The sequence below is a fragment of the Bufo bufo genome, chromosome 3 (genome assembly GCF_905171765.1).
Source record: "Bufo bufo chromosome 3, aBufBuf1.1, whole genome shotgun sequence".
In the NCBI taxonomy this organism is placed as follows: Eukaryota; Metazoa; Chordata; class Amphibia; order Anura; family Bufonidae; genus Bufo; species Bufo bufo.
This window is the reverse complement of record NC_053391.1, coordinates 633794977-633808684: the sequence shown is the minus strand read 5'-3', so window position 1 is coordinate 633808684 and position 13708 is coordinate 633794977. Positions and strand designations below refer to the sequence as shown.

Here is a 13708-nt window from a genome sequence, read left to right as displayed (position 1 = left end):
CACCTTACATCACAAAAAGTGCAATAGCAAGCGATCAAAAAGTCACACACACACCAAAATAGTGCCAATAAAACCGTCATCTCATCCCGCAAAAATCATAACCTACCTAAGGTAATCGCCCAAAAACTGAAAAAATTATGGCTCTCAGACTATAGAAACACTAAAACATGATTTTTTTTGCTTCAAAAATGAAATCATTGTGTAAAACTTATATAAATAAAAAAAAGTATACATATTAGGTATCACAGCGTCCGTAATAACTTGCTCTATAAAAATATCACATGACCTAAACCCTCAGGTGAATACCGTAAAAAACTAAAACTAAAAACGGTGTAAAAAAAGCAATTTTTTGTCACCTTACACCACAAAAAGTGTAATAGCAAGCGATCAAAAAGTCACACACACACCAAAATAGTGCCAATAAAACCGTCATCTCATCCCGCAAAAATCATACCCTACCCAAGGTAATCGCCCAAAAACTGAAAAAATTATGGCTCTCAGACTAGGGAAACACTAAAACATGATTTTTTTTGTTTCAAAAAAGAAATCATTGTGTAAAACTTACATAAATAAAAAAAAAAGTATACATATTAGGTATCGCCGCGTCCATGACAACCTGGTCTATAAAAATACCACATGATCTAACCTGTCAGATGAATGTTGTAAATAACAAAAAATAAAAACGATGCCAAAACAGCTATTTCTTGTTACCTTGCCTCTAAAAAAGTGTAATATAGAGCAACCAAAAATCATATGTACCCTAAACTAGTACCAACAAAACTTCCACCCTATCCCGTAGTTTCTAATATGGGGTCACTTTTTTGGAGTTTCTACTCTAGGGGTGCATCAGGGGGGCTTCAAATGGGACATGGTGTAAAAATAAACAGTCCAAAAACCGTATGGCATTCCTTTCCTTCTGCGCTCTGCCGTGTGCCCGTACAGCAGTTTACGACCACATATGGGGTGTTACTGTAAACTACAGAATCAGGGCCATAAATATTGAGTTTTGTTTGGCTGTGAACCCTTGCTTTGTAACTGGAAAAAAATTATTAAAATGGAAAATCTGCCAAAAAAGTGAAATTTTTAAATTGTATCTCTATTTTCTATTAATTCTTGTGGAACACCTAAAGGGTTAAAAAGTTTGGAAAATCAGTTTTGAATACCTTGAGGGGGGTAGTTTATAGAATTGTGTCATTTTTGGGTGGTTTCTATTATGTAAGCCTCGCAAAGTGACTTCAGACCTGAACTGGTCCCTACAAATTGGGTTTTTGAAAATTTCTGAAAAATTTCAAGATTTGCTTCTAAACTTCTAAGCCTTGTAACATCCCTAAAAAATAAAATATCATTCCCAAAATGATACAACATGAAGTAGACATATGGGGAATGTAAAGTAATAACTATTTTTGGAGGTATTACTATGTATTATAGAAGTAGAGAAATTGAAACTTGGAAATTTGCAATTTTTTACACATTTTTGGTAAATTTGGTATTTTTTTATAAATAAAACTGAATTTTTTTTACTTCATTTTACCACTGTCATGAAGTACAATATGTGACAAAAAAAAACAATCTCAGAATGGCCTGGATAAGTCAAAGCGTTTTAAAGTTATCAGCACTTAAAGTGACACTGGTCAGATTTGCAAAAAATGGCCAAGTTCGTAAGGTGAAATAGGGCCGAGTCCTTAAGGGGTTAAAGGGGTGGGCACTGTGAAGGTCACTATTAAAGGTGCGGCCATAATGAAGGTCACTGTTAAAGGGGTGATTAATGTTAAAGGAGCGGGCACTGTGGAGGTCACTGTTAAAGGGGCAGGTACTATGGAGGTCACTGTTAAAGAGGCGGCCACTATGAAGGTCACTGTTAAAGGTTGGTCACTGTTAAAGGGGCGGGCACTATGGAAGTCACTGTTAAAGTGTATTATGCAGACTTGTATGAGTCTCGTGTTAATATGTTTATGTGTATGAGTATTAGGGCCACTTTTACATGGTCAGTATTAGGGTACTTTCACACCTGCGGCATAGGATTCTGGCAGGCCATCGCCTGCCGGATCCGTCAAAACGTATACAAACTGATGGCATTTGTCATGTGGAAAAAACGGATCTGGCTTATTTTTTTCACATTTTTTGCGGTCTGAGCATGCGCAGACCACAATGTTGGATCAGTTTTTTCCGGAACACTCTGGGCCAGATTAATTCATTTCAATGGGAAAAAATTCTGTATCTGGCATTCCGGCAAGTGTTCCGGAATTTTGGACGAAGATAAAACCGCAGCATGCTGCGTTATTATCTCCGTCCTGGAAAAAAAGGCAAAAAGACTGAACTGAAGACATCCTGATGCATCCTGAACGGATTGCTCTCCATTCAGAATGTATTAGGATAAAACATAGTTATTTTCCGGTATTAACCCCCTAGGACGGAACCCAGTGCCGGAAAAGAATAACGTTAGTGTGAAAGTACCTTTAAGTGAGTATTTTTCACCAGGAATAGAACCTACAGAGAAAGGTGTAGTGGGAAGATTTGTGCCTTTTCTGTGTTTTGGACCCACTCCTGGTTTTGGCTTGCCAATGCTGATAAAAATAACACTGACCAAATGCTGCCTAGGTGAAAGGGACCTTTGCATGTTTTTGGAGAACATAAGGAGACAAGCGTATATGGAGAACTCCCAATGGAATATTGAAGTTGTGGAGAAATCTGCATCATTCCTAAACCACAAATTGATTTCATAATATGTTCTTCATGGTCTATGAGCAAGAACAGAGAGTTTTTAACTTGGAAGTAAGCAATTTTAACCTCTGATTCGTGTCGCTCAGTAGGCAGAATATTCCGATTTGCTGCTTGTATGCAGATGTCACTCGTCAGTATTGACAACAATTAAGAGGCTAATAATTAGAAAGAGTGTGGATCTCATCAGATGCTATCAGCGAGGGGCCATTAACCTGTAAATGAACCCAAAACAGATAGTTAAATCCCCATTTCTTAATTATCCGGAATTTCTCCCAGGAGAAGGAAGAAGAATTCAGCAGCGTAACCATGAGAAAATATGAAAACAACCAAAAATGTTGGTGCGGATCAGCTGTTTTCTGCAGAAAAGCAGTGTAAAAGAAGAAAATACAGTGGCCCGGATTCACCAATGTGTTTGTGCTAGAATCTGTCTAAACAGTGGCGCAAATTGACATATTTTTTTCAAAATTGCTCAAAAGGGGTGGAGGTTAGGGATGAGGGAGGTGGTTTTGTGTGAAAGGGGTGGGGCCTAAGGTGCTAAATGCTGCACCATAATTGCACTATAATTCTAGAGTAAAGTTTTATCTCAAAACAAACCAACCAGTAGTTGGTATCGAGAAAGTGTCTATCCGTGCACCACACGTATCATCCAGCATAAGCCGCTGTAATAAATCTGGTGCAGGTGGACACAGAAGATGTCCTATGTTTTGTGGTGTGGACAGTCTCTTGCATATCACGGACCCATTCAAGTCAGTGTGACGATCCCCATGCATTGCGGACTGCTATTTTTTCCAGCATGGGCATAGGGCACGCTCATATGCATGAGTCCTTAGTGTGCGCCATCTGATTGGTAGGGTGTTTGACCACTGGAGCCCTTGCCAATCACGAGAATGGGAACCCTTTGTTTTAATTGAACAGGGGTTTATATGCAAGGTTATCCTCATTAGAATAGTAGATGGAGGACCAGAATGACTGACAGAATGACATCCCTATTATTCTCTTGGTAGGCCAAGATAAGCACGGAAACAAAGGGGCAGTGCATGGATTAGCATAAAGTGAAAAGCCCTGACCAGCCACACCACTGAAATATCATAAGAGAGATGAGGTGTTCTAGTTAAGTCACCACCCCTCACTCCTCTCTCGTCTGAGTGAGACTCTTTGCCATGTTAAAAGTTCAGAAAATGAGGAATTTAAGTAGGACTCTGTAAAGGAACTAGTATACAAAAATTACTTCAAAAATTACATCCAGAAATCCATTCACCATTTTTTTTATAAAAACAAAAAAAAACATGGAATATTCAGAAAAAGGCCGTTAATATGTGATTAAAAACCTAAAAACCTGATTGAATTGTCCCTTTAAAGGGGTTCTCCAGGCTTTTAATATTAATGACCTCTTCTCAGGATAGGTCATCAATATCAGATCGACGGGGGTCCGACACCCGGCACTCCCACCTATCAGCTGAATGTCTGATAGGTGGGGAGATGGCACGCGCACAGTGCGTGCCTGCTTCTAATACAGCTGGGTGCAGAGTGTCGGACCGCCGCCGATCTGATATTGATGACCTATCCTGAGGATAGGTCATCAAAATAAAAAGCCTGGAAAACCCCTAACTGACACTGCTATTATAGTAAATGATGTTATGCCACATGTAAGTTACATACTGCATTCAGATGATTACCCCCTGGGACCCCCAATGCAGTGCACGCCAGTAGTTACAGTGTCCCACTGCAGAGCAGGCTCTGTACAGACGCTGAACATAAGCAATGGTGTAAGGGTACTTTCACACTAGTGATGAGCGGCAGGGGTCATATTCGAATTAGCGATATTTAGCAAATATTTTGTAGAATATTCGTCGAATATTCGCAAATTCGAATATTCGTTATATTCTACGATTTTTTTTACTCGAAAAATCGGCAAGGTAATGATCGTGTAATATGCGAATTTTCGTCATGCGAATTTTAGTAATGCGAATTTTTATTGCGATTTTTTTCAACTTACAACTATTAGACAAAAAAGATTATAGCACTATATTAGCTAAATTGCTCTATATTCTTTTTTTTTATATATATTTGCTATATTGCTATAACTCGTAATATTCTAAAACAAGAATATATAGCAATATAGTGAATATTCGAAAAAAAACGAATTTAGAGCAATTTAGCTAATATAGTGCTATAATCTTTTTTTTATTATAGTTGTAATTTTTTTCCAATCTGAGCTTCAGATGAGAAAAAAATTACAACTATTAGACAAAGAAGATTATAGCACTATATTAGCTAAATTGCTCTAAATTCGTTTTTTTTCGAATATTCGCTATATTGCTATATATTCTTGTTTTAGAATATTACGAATATTCGAAAAAACTAAGTTATCGCAATATAGCAAATTTTCGAAAAAAACGAATATAGAGCAATTTAGCTAATATAGTGCTATAATCTTCTTTGTCTAATAGTTGTAAGTTGAAAAAAATCGCAATAAAAATTTGAAAATTCACAAACAACACTACTCCTAAAGTCAAATATACTGCAGCCTTCTCATTGGCCCACAAGCTAGAAGCAGGGAGAGATCATGTGTACTGATTAAAAAAAAATCGAATATTCAAAATTACGAATATACACTCACCTAAAGAATTATTAGGAACACCTGTTCTATTTCTCATTAATGCAATTATCTAGTGAACCAATCACATGGCAGTTGCTTCAATGCATTTAGGGGTGTGGTCCTGGTCAAGACAATCTCCTGAACTCCAAACTGAATGTCAGAATGGGAAAGAAAGGTGATTTAAGCAATTTTGAGGGTGGCATGGTTGTTGGTGCCAGACGGGCCGGTCTGAGTATTTCACAATCTGCTCAGTTACTGGGATTTTCACGCACAACCATTTCTAGGGTTTACAAAGAATGGTGTGAAAAGGGAAAAACATCCAGTATGCGGCAGTCCTGTGGGCAAAAATGCCTTGTGGATGCTAGAGGTCAGAGGAGAATGGGCCGACTGATTCAAGCTGATAGAAGAGCAACGTTGACTGAAATAACCACTTGTTACAACCGAGGTATGCAGCAAAGCATTTGTGAAGCCACAACACGCACAACCTTGAGGCGGATGGGCTACAACAGCAGAAGACCCCACCGGGTACCACTCATCTCCACTACAAATAGGAAAAAGAGGCTACAATTTGCACGAGCTCACCAAAATTGGACTGTTGAAGACTGGAAAAATGTTGCCTGGTCTGATGAGTCTCGATTTCTGTTGAGACATTCAAATGGTAGAGTCCGAATTTGGCGTAAACAGAATGAGAACATGTATCCATCCTCTGATGGCTACTTCCAGCAGGATAATGCACCATGTCACAAAGCTCGAATCATTTTAAATTGGTTTCTTGAACATGACAATGAGTTCACTGTACTAAAATGGCCCCCACAGTCACCAGATCTCAACCCTATAGAGCATCTTTGGGATGTGGTGGAACGTGAGCTTCGTGCCCTGGATGTGCATCCCTCAAATCTCCATCAACTGCAAGATGCTATCCTATCAATATGGGCCAACATTTCTAAAGAATGCTATCAGCACCTTGTTGAATCAATGCCACGTAGAATTAAGGCAGTTCTGAAGGCAAAAGGGGGTCCAACACCATATTAGTATGGTGTTCCTAATAATTCTTTAGGTGAGTGTATATCACTATATTCAAAATATTCACAAATTTTCAAAGTACCTATATTCGCGATAAAAATTCGAAATTCAAATATTCGTGATCAACACTATTTCACACTAGCGGCAGGGGAGTCTGGTAGGCTGTTCCAAATTTGTCCAGAAAAGATAGCGCAGCAAGATGCTGTATTTTCTCCAGTCAAATACCGTACAAGGGACAGAACAGAAAACATCCTGATGCATACTGAACGGATTGCTTTCCATTCAGAATGCATTAGGACAAAACTGATGAATTTTTTTCAGGTATTGAGCCCCTTTATCGGATTTCAATACCGGAAAAGAATAACGCTAGTGTGAAAGTACCATCAGTCACTTAACCTCTCCAAAAAGTAGACATGTGGTAAATTTTAGTTATTAACTATTTTGTGAGTTATGACTGTCTTAAATGCAGATAAATACAAATTTTAAAATTTTATTAGGTTTTGGATTTTTTTTTAATAAACAAAATACATTAACCAATATTTACCTCTAACATAAAGTACAATGTGTCACGGAAAAAAAAAAAACATTCTCACAATGGCTTGGATAAATAAAAGTGTTCCCTGTTCTGAGAGTTTTTAACAGTAGGTGTGACTTTTAGTGCCAAATAGTAGAACATTTTGTGCCAAAAACTAATAACGATTAATAATCCCTGAAGAACAGCTCATTAATACCCGTCATTTGTTATGGGTTGCAGATAAGATAAAGATCTGTCAACAGCAGCTTGTCGAAGAAAAGAGTCACAAAACACATAATAACTAAAACAATGAAACATTTTTTAAAAGATGCTGATGGCTAACTAAGAGTAATACTACCTCAGTTACACCTATGGCTAAATGTGTTCCTATCTGATGCAGGGGCGTAGCTAAAGGCCCATGGGCCCTGGTCCAAGAGTTCAGCTTGGGCCCCCCCCCCCCCCTCCACTCAGCGCTGATGCACCTAGCTTTTCTGCTACCCAAGGCAAATATTGAAATGCCCCCTCCCCCTCCCTCCAGTCCTACTGTTAAAGGGGTTGTCCTCTTTTTACTACTGATGACCTATCCTCAGGATAGGTCATCAATATCAGATCAGCCGGGGTGCTCCGGCACCCCCAATGATCAGCTATTTGAAGAGAGGGCTGCACTCATATGAGAGCTGCTTTCTCTATTCTGTTCACCTGCCGTAGCATTTGCAGTGATGAGCAGGTAAACAGAGCAGAGAAGGCAGCGCTCATACAAAAAAAAAGCAGACAACCCCTTTAAAGACATACTTGGAAAACATTACATACAGCGCTACAGAACATACAGGGTCATACAGCCCCATATATGTACCTCTTACATCCAGTGACTTCTCTTCTCTGATGTAGATATTCTCTTTCCTCTTCTTCTCCTGTTAGACCAGACCGCCATGGTGACTTCTTTCAGCCGCGCCTCGTCTCTGCAGAGTTTAACAAACAGACATCTTACTTTCCTACTTTTCCATCATCCTCCCACCTTCTCAACACCCCATCCTGCCACCCCCAATACTGTGCTCCCCCAATACTTTCCTGCAGAAACAGTCCCCCTGAAAATACTGGTACCACACAATGCGTCAGTACAAAAACACCCCTTTATATTGTGCACTAGTACAAAAAAATCCCGCCTTCCTTTCAGATCAGACCCCCATATAAAACCCTAAATGAGATCCCTCATCTCAGACCAAACCCCCTTTAGACCTCTATGTCAGACCCCATATAAGACCCCAGTTTTAAACCTCAGATCAGAGCCCCATTAGACCTCCATGTAAGACCCCTACCCAATATCAGACCTCAGATAAGACCCCCATTAGACCTCCAGACCGCCATATAAAGACCCCCATTAGACCTCCAGACCCCCATTAGATCTCCAGTCCCTTAATCAGACCTCCAGATCCCCAATCAGACCCCCATTAGACCTCTAGACCCCCAATCAGACCCCCACTAGACCTCTCCAGACCCCCAGTCAGACCTCTCCAGACCCACCAGTCAGACCTGTCCAGACCCCCCCAGTCAGACCTCTCCAGACCCCCCAGTCAGACCTCTCCAGACCCCCATCAGACCTCTCCAGACCCCCCTGTCAGACCTCTAGACTCCACAGTCAGACCTCCAGACCCCCCCATTAGACCACTTCAGACCCCCAGTCAGACCTCCAGACCCCCAATCAGACCTCCAGACTCCCCCCATTAAACCACTTCAGACCCCCAGTCAGACCTCCAGACCCCCCCAGTCAGACTTCCAGACCCACCGTAGACCACTCCAGACCCCCAGTGAGATCTCTCCAGACCCCCCATTAGACCTCCATATCAGACTTCAGATCAGACTGTAAAATAATAAAGTAACTTACCTCTCCCGTCGCCACTCTCCCTGTCCCGGCTGTCTTCTCTTCTCAGGGCCCGCACTGCACTGCAGTCATCTGACCTCCTGCAGCGTCAGGTCAGAGTGCGCTCTGTACGTCCTAAGGCTGAAGGCACTCAGGACACAGCAGCGCGGGCCCTGAGAAGAGCGAGCAGGAGGAGGGGTAAATACTGTACAGCCCTCACAGCGCTTCTCTCCCCCTCCTCCTGCAGACCAGTGAGCGCTTCCATTATGGAAGCGCTCGCTAGTATTCCCTTTATAAGATGCACTGCATATTATAAAGGGAAAAGTACAGTACCACTGGCAAGGGGGGCTTGGGGGCCCGGTTTCTGCGACCCCTATAGTTACGCCAGTGATCTGATGGTCATGTTTATTGCAATGCTGTTACATGTATCTTCAATAATCATAACTTTCTTAATCATAATTAAAGGTGGATTTGACATTTCTGGAGTTCCAATCAAAGCTGTGTCTGGGGGCCCATGTTGCAAAGCTTCCTCCGCACCCATCACTCCACTAAGCTTTATCACCGTTGCACCACTAAGCTCCATCCCCACCATCCCAATAACCTCTTCCCTGTTAGCCCGCTAAGCCCCACTCTCAGCTTAAAGTGCAGCCTAGGCACTTCTGCTACTGCTTTTCTCTCTTGGACCCTTGTCCACCATAGTTTTTTTTCTTCAGCCAAACACTTGTGAAGCATTTGTGTGGTTTGCCTGGTTGTCAGGTTTGCCACTGGTTATAATAAATGTCAATGGAAATTTTCCCATGATATGCGTAACACTGGTATCAATATTCTATTCTATTGAACCTGATGATTCTAAATAGACAATGTCATGACTTAGCCACCGTAAATACCCTTTCTTCTGCGAACCACTGATTGATTAACATGTAGTGCTCCTCCTTTCTATAGAAAGGGGTCTCATTTATGTGAACGAGCTGCAAAAACAAATGCGGTCAGACTGAATATCGTAGAAATTTCTGCTGTGTGTGAATACACCTTTGCTCTTTAAATTAAAGTTCTGCAGCAGCTTAGATGTATATTTATTAAAAGGAATCCCATACTATGAACTATAGTGAATTTGGAAAGTCTTCAGATCTTGTTACTTTTTCACATTTTGTTATGTTGAGGCCTTCTGCTAAAATAAAATTCAAGTTTTTCTCCATCATTCTGCACTCAATACCTCATAATGAAAAAGTGAAAACAGAATTTAGAAATCTTTGCTAATTTATAAAAAAGGAAGAACTAAAATCTTGCATTGACATAAATATTCAGATCCTTTACTCAGGAGTTTGCACACCTGAGTTTGAGGATTTTCTGCCATTCTCTTCCGCGGATCCTCTCAAGCTCTGTTATGTTGGATGGGGACCGTCCTGTGGAAAGCCATTTTCTGGTCTCTCCTGAGATATTTGCTTGGGTTCATGTCAGAGCTCCGGGGTGGCCACTCAAGAATATTCACAGATTTTTCTCTAAACCACTCCCGTATTGTCTTGGCTGTGTGCTGAGCATCATTGTCTTGTTGGAAGGTAAACCTGGCCCAGTCTGTGGTCCAGAGCATTCTATATCAGGTTTTCATTAAGAATAACTCTGTACTTCACTCCATTCAGCTTTCCTTCAACCCTGACCAGTTTCCCTGTCCCAGCTGCTGAACAATACCCCAACAGCGTGATGCTGCCACCACCGTGCTTCACTTAGATGCTTATAAGTGAGGCCAAAATGTTCTATCTTGGTTTCATCAGACCAGAGAGACCTTGTTTTTCACAGTCTGAGAGTCCTTTATGTGTTTTTTTTGTTGCAAACTTTCATGTTTTTTTTTGTTTTACTGAGGATAGACTTCTTTCTGGCCATTCTGCCATATAGCCCTGGTTGGTGTAATGCTGCAGTGATGGTTGACCTTCTGGAAGTTTCTCCCATCTGCACACAGGATCTTTGGAGCTCAGCCCGAGTGACCATTGGATTCTTGATTACCAAAGCCTTTCTCCCCGATTACTTAGTTTGGGGGGGGGGGGGCGGCCAGCTCTAGGAAGAGTCCTGATTATGGAGGCCACTATTTTCTTGGGAAGTTTCAGTGCAGCAGACATTTTTTGTACCCTTTTTCCTATCTGTGCCTTCCTACAATCCAGACTTTGAGCTCTACAGGCAGTTCTTTCCTCCTTGTGGCTTGGTTTTTGCTTTCATATCCACTGTCAGCTGTGAGACCTTATACAGACAGGGCTGTGTCTTTCCAAACCATGTCCAATCAAATGAATTTATCACAGGTGGACTCCAAAGTGTAGAAACAACTCAAAGCTGATCAAGAGAAATAGGAAGCCCCTAGAGCTGAATTTCATGTGTCATAGTAAAGAATACTTAATAAATTTGCAAACATTTCTAAAATTCTATTTTCACTTTCTCATTATGAGGTATTGGGTGCAGAATGATGGGGGGAAATGTTTTTTTTAAATATTTTTGCACAAGGCTGCAACATAACAAAATGTGAAAAAAAAATCAAAGCATCTGAAGACTTTCTGAATGCCCTGCATACAGAATCTTATTCACCTTAGAGTTCATGACATGAATTCATTCAATCTGCGGTTTTTATGTTTGTAAATGGCCATGAAACTCTTTGGTAACTTAATATTTTTATAATTTACACTCCATATATATCTTTAAAGTGTCAAGTTAAAGGGTTTTTTCAGGCTTTTAATACTGAGGACCTATCCTCAGGGTAGGTCATCAATATCAGATTGGCGGGGGTCCAACATCTGGCACCCCTGACGATCAGCTGTTTGAGGAGGTTGCGGCACCACTCTTCTTAAACCAGTGATGTCACTTTCAGGGGTCACGTGGCCTAGATGCAGCTCAGTCCCGTTCAAGTAAATTAAATTTGTTAGGTCATTGATATTAAACACCCAGAAAACCTCTTTAAATTTTTTTATTTATTTATTCATTTATTTATTTTAAGAAGTTGTCCCATTTGCTTGGGACCCCACCCCCAAGAGCCAAAACAGAGAGCCACTCTGTATGAATGGCTTCCGTTTTAGAGGGTTCGAGCAGCCTTGTGTGACATAGACATCCATTCATCTGAATAGTTGCCATACAGTTCATTTCTCGGATAGCTGTGACTTCTACGAGCAAAATCAACTCTTTGGAGAGCTTGATCCGAGGTGACAGTCAAAAAACTGTAATATATTTTTTCAAGAAAGGCAGAGACTGAACTACCAAGGTTTTGAGAATACATTGTATATATATTTTATGATCATTTACTGAATATCTTAAATGTGTTCCTCTTTTGGTTATTACAGCTACAATTCCCCCTTCCCAATACATATTTTATGTCCGTCTAATGTCTTCTGTTTTTGTTTCCAGCAGGTGCGAGCTTCACAAATGAAGAGCATCCCACTCAAAATACAGTTCTTCCTTCAAAGGAGATCCCCAAGGGTACGAATAGGACAATACTGGAAGTGTGTAGTGGCACCGTCGCACCCCGCAGGAGTTTACTTCCAGCTAAGAAAACAACCACATCACCTGCTGGTAAGCAATTCTCTTCCAGATAACATCCCTGCTATAACTCGCCATCTGCATTATCCCACCAGGAAGGAAACAATTTCTCATTATGTTAAATGAATGTTTTTCTTCTACCTCCTTTAATGACAAAATAGAACCATCAGCCTGTCTAATGGCCTGGTGATATTTAGATTTTACTACAGGATCCTCAAGGCTGTAAAAATGTCAAATAAACAGCTTTTTTGTAGGTATAGAAATAAATGGTTAACAAGATATAGATAGATAAATAGATTAATACATAAAGAAATAATCCTTAATGAGTGATAACTACTGGTATATTAATACAGTAATAATAATACAAATCATGATAATACTAATATTTTTATTATTACTGTTATTATTATAATTTTTTTTACAAATGATATCAATTATCAAATTATTTTGAGTAAAAATATTTGGTTGTAGGCAAACAATTAAAGGGGTTAGCCACAGCTAAGGTGATGAATGTTGGATCGGGGGGTTTGACCACTGGGACCATATTGAAAATAGAGCTCCCTAAATTGAGTGGTAGTGTGCATGTCAGTCCACTACTCCATTCACTTCTATACAACTGATGTAGCCAGGGTTCCATTAAAGCGCTGGCTAACAGGCACTCTACCACTTAAAGAGGTTGTCTGAGTTCAGGGCTGAACCCGGATATAAGCTCCCCTTCACTCTTTTACTATGTGCGAATGGAGCATAAGAGTATTTCCTTGCTCCGATGCTTCCCTTGCCTTGCACTTCATCACACAACGCAAGGTCTATTTGTTGGGAGCTGGTGATGTACCAGGCTTCTCATCAGTATTGCTAGGTGGTGACTTCCACCTACCAGGGAGCCCAGTGATGTCACAGCACCAATGGGCGGTGTATAGTGCTATTCTGGGCGGTTTTATAAACTTTATTCAACTGTTTTCCACAATCTTTTTTGTAGTCCCCTTAGGGGACTTGTATTGTACACTGTAATGCATTTGTATTACAGTGTATAGGGTTTTTACAAGTATTCTGTTACATCCTGCCAGAGGCAAACGGTAACATGGCAGACCTGGGGACCTTCAGAAGCCCTTGACAACTATTTGGAAGCCCTCAATTGTGTTTGCAAGTTGCCATTTGGAGAACTAACGGAGCTCCCTCCATCTTTCTAACTGCTTAGATGCCACAATTGCTATTAATCATGGCATCTGAGGAGTTAAAGTACCTGAATCAGAGTTATTGTTTATCCTGGCATTTCAATGCTGGGATCAAAATGCCAATACAGTGGCATAATGGTACATAGTCGAGTACTGCAGTAACCCTGGGGTTCAAATCCAACCAGCGGCAAAATCAGCGCAAGTATGTGATTTCTATATTGGTATCTGTCATTTTGACATCAAGAATATTGCTGTCAAATATATTCCTATCAAATATACATTTGTGCAATGCAAATACGGACGTGCCTGAT

The 13708-nt window shown here is 40.6% G+C and overlaps 1 protein-coding gene across 1 annotated transcript in view; it reads left to right on the top strand.

The window, feature by feature from the left end:
• Positions 1-13708, top strand: part of MTUS2 (microtubule associated scaffold protein 2) — a 505095-nt gene that overhangs the window by 332661 nt on the left and 158726 nt on the right. The window contains 1 exon segment of the mRNA XM_040422442.1: positions 12094-12258. Coding sequence (XP_040278376.1) covers positions 12094-12258 — 165 coding nt within the window.